This window comes from Trachymyrmex septentrionalis, unplaced genomic scaffold, assembly GCF_001594115.1.
Source record: "Trachymyrmex septentrionalis isolate Tsep2-gDNA-1 unplaced genomic scaffold, Tsep1.0 scaffold2, whole genome shotgun sequence".
Lineage (NCBI taxonomy): Eukaryota > Metazoa > Arthropoda > Insecta > Hymenoptera > Formicidae > Trachymyrmex > Trachymyrmex septentrionalis.
In genome coordinates, this window is record NW_017305179.1 from 1024880 (window position 1) to 1036906 (window position 12027).

The 12027-nt window shown below is 32.5% G+C and overlaps 1 protein-coding gene and 1 pseudogene across 6 annotated transcripts in view; both read left to right on the forward strand.

Moving 5' to 3' along the window:
• Nucleotides 1–7031, forward strand: part of LOC108747478 (ankyrin repeat domain-containing protein 50) — an 84796-nt gene extending 77765 nt beyond the window's left edge. For 2 of the 6 annotated variants that reach the window (XM_018484975.1, XM_018484976.1), the window contains exons 5-17: nucleotides 414–587; nucleotides 878–1048; nucleotides 1200–1511; nucleotides 1850–2171; nucleotides 2268–2514; nucleotides 3306–3489; nucleotides 3607–3823; nucleotides 3963–4154; nucleotides 4542–4792; nucleotides 4974–5509; nucleotides 5851–5979; nucleotides 6238–6415; nucleotides 6952–7031. In XM_018484975.1, coding sequence (XP_018340477.1) covers nucleotides 414–587; nucleotides 878–1048; nucleotides 1200–1511; nucleotides 1850–2171; nucleotides 2268–2514; nucleotides 3306–3489; nucleotides 3607–3823; nucleotides 3963–4154; nucleotides 4542–4792; nucleotides 4974–5509; nucleotides 5851–5979; nucleotides 6238–6409 — 2907 coding nt within the window. In that variant the 3' untranslated portion in view covers nucleotides 6410–6415; nucleotides 6952–7031. Of the gene's footprint in view, nucleotides 1–413; nucleotides 588–877; nucleotides 1049–1199; nucleotides 1512–1849; nucleotides 2172–2267; nucleotides 2515–3305; nucleotides 3490–3606; nucleotides 3824–3962; nucleotides 4155–4541; nucleotides 4793–4973; nucleotides 5510–5583; nucleotides 5770–5850; nucleotides 5980–6237; nucleotides 6416–6951 lie in introns of those variants that run through there. The other 4 variants (XM_018484977.1, XR_001939242.1, XM_018484978.1 and 1 more) reach the window with 4 other exon arrangements.
• Nucleotides 7032–9282: 2251 nt separating this feature from the next.
• LOC108747370 overlaps nucleotides 9283–12027 on the forward strand; it is a 4805-nt pseudogene continuing 2060 nt past the window's right edge.

A 12027-nucleotide genomic window follows, 5' to 3' on the forward strand; every position in this document is an offset into this window, starting at 1 on the left:
CATTCTTTTTATTAAAATGAAAATCTAATTCATTTAAGATAAAGTTATTTTAAATACGAATCTATTTTTAAAACCTCTCGGGATGCTGTAATGAATATAATAGTAATAGGTATCTAATCTCTAATTATGTTGGAAATATGAAAACAGGAAATTATGATAAAATACAATATCTAATCTAGTTTTTTGGGGTCAGTATACTATTTTTATGATAAGAGAGAACAATGCGATTCATAGAAAATTTCAAGCATTATTAAGTTCCATATGTCGTCAATATGGTATGACTCATAATACATAATTCGATAACGCTACGTAGTTTACTATACGTAGATTGTCATGGAAAAGATTTGTAACAGAAATTTTGTAATTAAAAATTGTAGCGATGGAAAATTTAATCTTGCGTTTCCTGCACAAAGGTTTCGCAAGATGTGAGCCCCATTGATGAATCTCCGAGTGAACCGCTAACAGAGCTTCTCGGTGAAAGCGGAGATATCAATCAAACAGATTCTTATGGACGAACGGTGTTACACACTTTAGCCGCCGACGGCAATGCATCTCTTCTGGAATTGGCGCTTGCAGCCTGTCCTCAGGTATGCAAATTATAAGCTCAAATTAAAAATTTTAATTAATTAAGAGAGCTAGCATCTTACATATATATATTACAAGCTAAATAACCAAACGTACCAAAATTATTAGTTATAAATTTAATTTCCAATTTTGTGCATTTTTCTAAAATCTTGTTTCCAGTTTTATGCATTTTTTTTTGTAAAGAATAGTTTTTTAAGTTAAATGTTATCCATTTTTAAACGTAAAACATCACATCTGTTACCATTTTTTTCCATGTAATACTAGAGAAATAACTTGAATTTTTAAATTTCAGGCAAAATTGGAAGCGGTCGACCGTAATGGACAAACGCCACTGAACTTGGCCGCCAGGCATGGTTACTCGGATGTGGTGCGTGTTCTTTTAGCTGCCGGTGCGAGGGCGGATCACGCAGACTGTGATGGCTGGACCGCCCTCAGGGCCGCTGCCTGGGGAGGGCATACTCAGGTATAATTAGATTAAGTGGCGAATTTCTAAGAACATATGCAAGTCTCATTAACTCCGCATTATATACATGTAAGAGATAGTAAAACCATTAAATTGCAGATCTCGCGAGTCGAGTAAATGAAACAGGTGTTTCTCACGAGTTCTGTTTCAGGTGGTCGAGCAACTTCTGAAGCACGGGGCTATGGTAGATTGCGCGGATTGGGATCAACGAACTGCGTTAAGAGCCGCCGCATGGGGCGGTCACGAGGATATCGTTAAGGCCCTCTTAAAACACGGTGCGGATGTTAACAGAACAGACGACGAAGGTAGAACTGCTTTAATCGCCGCGGCATATATGGGTCATAATGAGATCGTGGAACATCTTTTGGATTTCGGTGCTGAAATCGATCACGCGGACAGCGACGGCAGAACTGCGCTCAGCGTTGCCGCGCTATGTGTTCCTGCCAATCACGGATACGTAAAGGTTCGACCGGACACATGAATACACACACGCACACGCACACGCACGCACGCACGCACGCATAACTATATAAAAAAAAGCTTATATTAAACTATAATATAGTTCAGTGTATTATCTTTATTTATCATTCGAGAATTTTTGAATTCATTGATAATTTAGTACAATTCTGTTCTATAAATGTGGTGAAAGTGGTTTTGATTAAAATAATTTATATGCAATATATATAATATATATATATAAGATTTAATATTAGATATACTACATATATTAAACAGATTATATTAAATAATAATATATATTGTATGTTAATGTATATTGTATGTTAATTTTGTCTGTCGCAGGTAGTCACGATACTTTTAGAGCGAGGTGCCACCGTGGATCACGAAGACAAAGACGGCATGACTCCGCTGCTAGTCGCCGCGTTCGAGGGTCATCGCGACGTTTGCGATTTGCTTCTGGAATTCGACGCGGATATGGATCATTGCGACGTCACTGGGAGGACGCCTTTGTGGGCGGCCGCGAGTATGGGACACGGCTCGGTCGTCAAGCTCTTATTGTACTGGGGCTGCTGTGTCGACACTATAGACAACGAAGGCAGAACCGTTCTCAGCGTGGCCGCTGCCCAGGGCGGCACGGACGTCGTGAAGCAATTGCTCGCCAGAGGTACATTGTAGAATTAGTTTAACTGGCGCAAGCATATTGTGCCTGATCTCTGTCTCTCCATCATAAGTGTATAAAGAGATGTAATTTCTACGTAAGGCCTAGATGAGCAACATAGAGACAATTCTGGCTGGACCCCATTACACTATGCGGCGTTCGAGGGTCACGTCGATGTTTGTGAGGCGTTACTGGAGGCTGGCGCGAAGATTGACGAGACGGACAATGATGGAAAGAGCGCTATTATGCTCGCAGCACAGGAAGGGCACACGTCATTGGTAGAGAGATTGTTGAAACAACACAACGCGCCTATAGATCAGCATGCCCACGATGGTAAAACCGCTTTAAGGTACTGTGCTGATGTAATAATTTATGTCTCTCTGTGGCGGCTCGTCGGTACTTATAGAGCGTGATATGGCTTGATAATAATTACAATCGGTGTTAACTACTTAGATCGATGAGATTAATTCCATACAATAAAGAAAGGAGGAAAACCATACAATCTATCGTTAAACTCGGTCGAATTTTGTATTTTTATATTTTGTATCGTTATATTTTGTATTTGTATAATTTGTTAAATTTTAATGTAATCAATATTATCTTAAACCTCTGAGAACGATGCGAATAATGGTGTACAATAAAGACACTATAAATTATGTATTAACTAACATTACGATTAAGGGTCGAATTATGTATCTAGTTTTTTAAATAATTTAATGGTTTCAATTAATGTACTGAAGATGGTCAGATTGTGACCGAAACGTCTACATATTGTTTGAATTGTTTAATAACATATAACTTATTTACATCTGTAGTGTGGCTGTATGCTCTTTTTCATTTAACCTTAATAATTTATGATATTATATACTGTTATATAATTTATTATTTTAAAATTAATTTTTAATTAATCGAGAAAAAGCGAGACGATCGCGTCTTACAGACTATAATCCAAATAGTTTGTAAAATACAATTTATAATTTGTGCATCTTTTGGGAAAGATTGGCTTTTTCTTTTAAGATAGATTTAGATGTTTCTCTACTCTCTAATAATTAATGAATTAAACCTCTTTAATCTAAACAAATAAGATTGTAAATGAAATTGTAGACATTTTTTAATAAATTTTCTCTTACACATTCATAGACTCGCGGCTCTGGAAGGACATTATGATACAGTGAAGATATTGTTATCTCATAATGCTGATGTTAACGCGAAAGATGCCGATGGAAGAAGCACTCTCTATATACTCGCGTTAGAAAACAGATTAGCTATGGCGAGGTTTTTGCTCGAACATGCGAACGCGGACGTAGAAGGTAGAGATTCAGAAGTAAGTAATCATCAGTCGCGTTGAAAGAAGATACTCAATTTATTTTAATATCTGAAATGACTCACGTTTTACATGTATACGCCTGGAATTGATAGTTATTATATTTGTGTTCTACAGGGTAGAACGTCATTACATGTAAGCGCCTGGCAAGGACACGTGGAGATGGTAGCGTTGTTGCTAACCGAGGGTGCAGCTAGCGTGAACGCTTGTGACAATGAAAATAGAACACCACTTCATTCGGCTGCTTGGCAAGGTCACGCAGCGATTGTCAGATTGCTCTTGGAACATGGTGCCACTCCTGATCACACTTGTAATCAAGGTGCAACGGCTCTAGGTACATTAATCATGAACAATATCTACAATCGTACGAATAAGTCTATACATCGACTATATAAAACTATTTTTTTATAACTTAGTTATAGCTCTCTTATAAAACTGGGTTATGTTAGATGATAGGAGAATGCAATTTTTAGGTATAGCTGCTCAGGAAGGACACGAACATTGTGTTCGAGCGCTTTTGAACCATGGAGCTGACCCTAATCACTCCGATCACTGTGGACGTAATGCCATTAAAGTAGCCGCTAAAAGCGGTCATGATACAGTTGTCAGGCTGTTGGAAGAGCATTCTGCGAATCAACGCAGTTTGAGGCCTGGTATCAATGGAGGTTAATTGATAGTTTCGTTTTCTATTACCTCATTGTCAAACTTATACACATTTATAGCATCTTCAACTGCAGTGAGTTTGAATCGATCTGAGATCGATTAATGACATCACATGCTCTACTTTGGTTTCTGATTGAACGAGTTTATGGCACTTCCGGGTTAATCAATTTCGATTCGATTCAAATCCATTGAAAACACTTAGAAACAAAACAGAGCTAATCGCTCCTATCATTTCTTTTCTGCGAGAGATAAAATTCAAATTGTTGAATCTGAAATTATTTTAATAGAATTTTATTTTTTTTATTTATGATAATAAATTTTTTACCGAAATCTCTTTTGATATGTTAATCGAAAATTGGAACAGTAATGTAACGCTGCATAATTTCTAGGTGGTAGTAGTAGTGCTACTTCTGTCACATCTAATTCAACGGCTGAGACTAAACCTTCATCGGCAATTCTAAATCCTCTATCGACGCAATACAGTCCAGCGGAATCGCCAGACTCGACGAAACGACGCAGTTGCGTTTCTTTAGGCAACAATTCTAGCAACAGCAAATCGAGCAGTAATTTAACTGGCAGCACTAAGAGCGATCAAGGAAAATTCAATCAGAACTCGATGGTTAATTGTCAGGTAATTAAAGTACGTAACAACATTTCATACTGCTTGTTGAATGATGAAATTAGAGAACTTTATTTCATGTTATGATTAATATTATGTAACTCTTATAAAACATAAATTATTTAGCTTTTTTAAATATGTCTTGTAAATTATTTAATTCTTACAAAATAAAATTTAAACTGCTTAATTTTCATAATTTTAGGCACCATTATCTTTCACTCAACAACTACAGCAGTGCTCAAGGGGAGCAAAGAGTCGACCACTCAGCAAACTATTGTCACCTTTGAAAAGCGAGCCGCAGAGTCCAATATATGCCTCACCTCCGCACTCTCCGTTAAGCGACAGTTTTATTCCTTACTCACCTACAAACACGAGTCCACCTAGTGCTCAAACGGCAGTTAACGTGATACAGAGTCAGCTGGGCGTATCGTTGCTAGCAGCAAATCCAAATATGTCGTATAAAACGCAGATGGGATACAATCATACACCCGTCATCTACGAACCTATCAACATCAAAACTGAGATTATTGACAGGAATAACATTAGTAAGCCATTTGAATTAACGAACGAAATGTTAGGCTTGAATATTGGGAAAGATAAGGAGAACGGGCATGATGAGAAACGAAATTCGGCTGACACGCATTTTACACGAGACACTCATATGAGAATAATTTTGGGAAACAGCGGCGCTGGTGTTGGTAGAAATGTCAAGCACGTTTCGGATCACACACCTGGAAGGTAAGCAGTTAATAAGAAATAAATTATATACACAAGTAAGCACTATACTAACACTCTAATTATGTTTACCACAGCATATACAATTAACGTTTTCTCATCGTGCAATGTTTTTGTTTACCTACGAGACACGACATCAGACTACATTTTAGAAATTGCAAATTATTTATAGGCATACGTTCACAAGACTCAGCGAGTGTCAGTCAAACGTCATGTACATTTGTCTTATGTTTCACACGTGCACATCATCCACAAAATCATATGTATATAATTCCATCTTCTCAATCAAAATTTTATTAAAAAACATACTTATTATCTTAATTTTTTTCAATGCGATTCTTTAGACTTTGCAGAAATCACAATGGTCGTATAAGGAAGACACACCGCTTCATGAGCGATAGGCTTTCCTTCCTTTTTCAACCCTCCCGAGCGAAAAAAGATAGAATATGTAGTCAAGGAGGACATACGACAATGTTAGACATATTTATCATGCTATGTATCAATTGGTTTTAACATTGTTTACTTAAAAATGTATTGCTAATCAGAAGCAAATACATGTCACTATAAAGTTATTCTTTTATTTTTTTCTAAAATTTTGATACATTATTACTTTACTTTTCTTTTTAATTTACATTTTACTTGTCATGTCAACTCTTCGATGGAACAAAATAATATACATGTATGTTATTCGTAAGCACATTTCGTATAAGTATCATTATATTTCATTTCAGTGCAAGCAATGTAAAACCAAAGCGTAATGGTTTGGTATCCAACCCAGCCATGAGATTAGTAGCAGGCGTTAGAAATGGAATTGAGAATGCTACAAATAGAAATAAGCCTATTACAACACGTGTAAATGGATTCCAATGGAAGGCAGAAGCACGCAAGGAAACTCCCTTGTAGGGACAGGTACATACTTGTAATAATCTCTGTAAATTTACAAGCAACAGCAAATAACTTAGTGTCGTTTAAAATCATTTAAATAGTATTTTACGAAATATAATTTGCACTTGAATTTAGCGTGCCGATTTACTAGCGTAATTATAAAATAATTTTAACATTTAAAAAAATATTTTATTATTTTTAAATTAAACGAAACATTTTTTAATTAATTATCTGTTATCTATAATAGACTACGGATATTTATGCAAAATACTGAATATTTTGCATAAAATGCATATTTTACATAAATTGCATATTTACAGATGACAATCTTAATCTTTTTACTTTACTTTTTAATAACTCTTTTAACGAACAACGAAACTGCTCGACTGCTAAAACTGTCCGATGATTAATATTCAATTAAATATTTTGCATGAATGTACCCGCAGTCTAGTTATCAAATCTCATACAATGGCGTAATAATAATTAGTCTGTATTAGTGGGTATATACTTATATAAATATGAAATATAATTAAAAAATATATTTATTTTCGTTGCTATAGGCTGTACCTCATGGATTGTCTCGGCGAAGAGCCACGAGTCAATACCGTGGATGGCGATCTGCCGCGAACAAGAAGCGAAAGTCAATAAATAAATTTTTCTCTGTTTATTTGAGCAAAATCAAATTACCTCAAATAAAAAGGAAGAAGAAGGAAGAGTGAATATTCTGATATGACGTGAACAACGGAAATCGCGTAGCACACAAAACCAAATATTAATTTGCATAGGGAAAGTATATGTAGACATAGATATGTAAACTAAACAAAACATGACTTTATATAAATATAACATTAATGGAATTATTTACTGATCTCACTAATATATTACGTGCATACACATATACACGCATTTGTATTGGGCGTGTGTATGTGTATGTCTGTACATGACGCTTATACAGAATATCGCAAACACTGCCCAGTCTCCGAATCACCAATTTTAGGAGAAAAGGTACTTTGGTTTGCAACAGTCAAGAGTAAAAACAGCAGAAGTTACTAAAGTTTGTTATCGAGAGAAATTGATCAGCTTTTGAGATATTCTGTATACATACTTAAAAAATTATAAAAATTTTGAAGAGAGAGAGAGAGAGAGAGAGAGACAGAGAAGGAGAGGGAGAGAAAACCTTTAGTCGTGATGTTAATGCCAGGTTAGACGATAACGTTTAATGGTAAAGTTTAACAATGAAAATTTCTTCAGAAGACTGGATGCAAACAGAATGCATATGTGATCTTTTAATGGATAACTTTAAACCGAAAGAATAATATTGTAAAGATATGTATAAATTATATTAGAAGAAAAAGTTAAAGAAGAATCGATATTACGGACTCATTACAAATACGTAAAGTTATGGCCTGAAAATGAGGAACGTGTGTAAATACCCCTCGTAATGTCTCATGCAACATATTTATTATACTGTAATAGGTGCGAAATAAATAAAACTAGAAAAGAATATTACACATAATTACCAGCGTAATAATTTGTTGCTTTGTATTATTGCAATTGTCATCGTGTTTCCGCATAATATCCTATTCAACGATAAATTACTTAGGTGAATATGACGATACACCAAGATGATTTATGATAATAAGTGCTTTCTATTTATTGACACAAATGTTCAACTGTTGTGTCAACACAAATGTTCTTCTGTTTTTGTTATTCTATGAATGATAAGAAAAATAGAAGGATGCTTGTATCGATTTGTTACTAAATGGAAAATATCTAATATCATCATAAAAGATAATAAATAATTTTTTTATATTTCTTAACGAAATAAATTAAAAATTTAACAGTAAGTAATAAAGATAACAGTAACAAAAAGCTTTTTTCATTTAGTATCATTAATAATTCCAAAATTTATAATGTTTTTTTTCAAGCGACCGTTTGATCCGAATTCTTGAAGCGATTTTCTAATTATCCAATTATGCTATTTAACGTATCTCACCGTATCTGTAATGTCTTATCTTCCTTCAGTCTGTTGTACACATTCATTCTTGACCACTGGTCCGGACATCTTCAATTTAGAAGTAAAGTAGCAGAGCTGTGCAAAAGGTTCGAGAGGCCTTAGTTCTTGTAGGGCCTAGTGAAAAAGTAAAAATGAGAGCCTTCACCTATTCATAAATATAATGTATATACGCTCTTTATAAATAAGTGATTACGCTTTTCTTAGAGCATATACATGTGTTACTTATAGGTAAAGTATTAAAAACTGGAAAATAATAAAGAATCATTTATCAACTGTTTTATATTCATTATTACTTTTTTTATTACTAAACTTTAATAATGTCAATGTATTCAAATAATAACTGCTTGCTGGATTACAATGATTGTAAGGCAACCATTGTTAAACTACACGTATCATCTTACCATGAGGAAATTAAATACGAAAGTTATTTGATTAAGCAAAAAAATTGCATTTACAATATTCATTAAAATAATAAAGATTCCATGATTTTAGATATGCGAAATTAAATTGGACAGAAATTAATTTGAATAGAAATAATGAAAAATATAGTTATGATTTAATCAAAATTTCGAGACTTTTTATAAAGCTAAAAGTTCTAGTTTGAGCCATCCGTTGGATCACTCTCTTTTTGCACGATCCTGTGAAAACAGTGAGTAGAAAGAGACAAGTAAATTGCAACATTTAGACAGTACCTATTTCGTCGTCAAGTACGTTTGTTTCCTGATAAAAGTACCTCTTGCCTTAGATAACATATCTTCAGAAAACCTCTTAAGACAGTGTTTCTTGTACGACCATTTAGTATTTTTCGAATTTTCTCAAACTTAAGTTGTTTTTTAGAATGTTTATTATAATGTAAATAAATTTTTTTATTGTGGAAAGAACACATTTTTATTTATATGAGGTAAGTATTTTATAAATTATCGAATATTCTTAAATTTCAGTCTTGAATTTAATAAATTTTAATTTAAACGTAGAAAGAATATCTAGGATATGATAGGACAAGAATAATGTATGCATATTATTTAACAATAGACAGTTCTTAATTAAACTAGATTGAATATTATTAATATTATAAACTTTAAATATTTGCTTAATTGTCTTTTGTCATTCATAAATAATCTTTATTTGAGCATTAGCCTCTAATTGCACAGCTTTAATTTGGATTGTGTTTTAATTCTAGTTATAAAACATTTTAAACAAAAATTTTTAATTTCTAATAATTTCGCTTAAAAAAGATTTGCTAAATTATAGATTGCTTTCTCCCCCCCTCTCTTCCTCTTTTTTCGATTATAAAATACAATTTTTAATTATGTTCCAACAGCGTATTCTACAAAATCAGCTACAATGTCTAAATTGATATCATTGATACTTTCGCTGTCAAAACATAAGTTGATAATCATGACATTGATCGGTGTGATTATTGGAATGTCGTGCGGCTTGGGTCTTAAGAATTATAGCGGAAGAACATGGTCTCAACGAGATATCATGTACATCAAATTTCTTGGAGAGCTGTTTCTTAGAGTGGTAAATTGTTTAATATTACCACTCGTCACGTCCAGCATTGTAAGTGCCACTTGTAATCTCACCAAATCTGGTAAGTTTCTGGTCACAGACACATACACACACACACACACTCTCTCTCTCTCTCTTTATTTTTACTTATTATACTTTTTATATTAAAAAGGAATTTAAAAAAATAGGTACAAATTAAATATAATATATCATAAAACATTTTTTACATGAAGAACTATAGAAAAATATTACAAGGAATGAAAGTTGCTTTCTTTAAAGTCTGTTATAATTATACCTATAGGACCTATTGGATTGATGGCATTGTGCTATTATCTGACGACTACTACGATTGGAATAATTTTATGTGTTGTACTTGTTCAGACAATACGGCCGGGTGAATTAATGAGGGACGAACAAACTATAAGTACACCAACGTCTACGAAAACCTTTATGACAGTGGATACAATTCTGGATATGTTTCGGTAATTAAATGATGAATGCATTACTATGAGCTTTATTATACTTTTAAAGCTGTTATACTTTTAACATTTTTTTACAATACTAAAATTGATAAAGGAATGGTTTATGGTCTTTCTTAATATCTCCGCTATCAGATAACGGATTTCAAAGATTATCTACGATTTTATATGTTTAATAGCTCGCGTAACAAAGTAGCGTTAATAAGTCAATTTATAATTCACGATATAGATTTTAAAAAGCAAGTAATCTGTGTTTAAAATATACCTAATAGTTTCTTAGCGAAGTTTAAAAATACTTTCTGTATAAAAGAAGTCTCTTTTATATATATGTATATATGTACACACACACACACACACACACACACACACACACACACACACACACACACACACACACACACATATATATATATATGATGTAGCTAACTTTTAACGTACATTTTTGTTTTTGAGCTAGCATTTCGAAACATTTTATGATACATTTTAGCGGTATAAATTAGGATAATTTAACGGTATCGTGACTTATTTTGAGCTTTTTAACAAATGACTTAGGAATAATATATTTAAATAGATAAGATAAATTTTTTATGTACTTGGCCGCTACCGCGTCGCTTGATATAATTCAATATACAAACATTTCGGCTTACAAAGCCTTCTTCAGTGATAATAATGTCATAATCTTTTTAACAAACAATTATTTAAAAATATACTTATTATAACAGTGGCGATGTGTCTAGTTATGATAACGAAAGTCAGTATAGCATGTTTTAGCATCTAATTATATATACTTCTTTAATCATCATAAACTTCTTGGGAAAAAATGTTTTAAGAATAATTATATAAAAAATTTTGACATATTTTATATTTAATTATATATAATTGTATATAAAATGTGTTCATTTATATAAATTTTTTTCTCGAATTGAGCGTGTTAATATGTAATTTGAAATATACACATTTACTTTTTGTTAATATAGTCCTGAATATGTTAATAATATCTTATTTTTGAATTGAAGTTTTTAAATTAAAGTAGTTATTCAATAAATCAAATGGGAAAAATGCCAATTAGAGCTAGCTAGGTGTATGTATGTATCAATACATTTTTTATTATTGCATAACGATTAACTTAAACGTTTTGAGTTCATTTTTAAGTCATTCTCAATAATACAGATTTAATTACTAACTTATTACATAAATTTTATTTTTTATTTAAATCTTATATAAAGTTATTGCAGAAAGAACAGTAAGATTAAAAAGTCACGATGAGATGTCAGTATTACAAGCATTGATAAGCTTCTTGCAAATAGACATTTCGATCTTGTTTGTCAGAAATAGTCATGTTATATAATATCAGTAAAACTATTCTCAATATAAATATGATCGTGACATTATATTTACTATTTAGGAATGAACATTACAAAATCTAACTGCGATAATTACATATTTAAAATTTATGTACTATAAACTGTCTATCTATAGTTCATGATATGTGTACTAAATTTAAAAAAGCAAGTAATTTGTGTGTTTAAAATACATCTAACAGTTTCTTAGCAGAGTTTAAAAACACTTTCTGTATAAAAGAAGTCTTTTTTAAATATATGTATATATATATATATATATATGCGCGT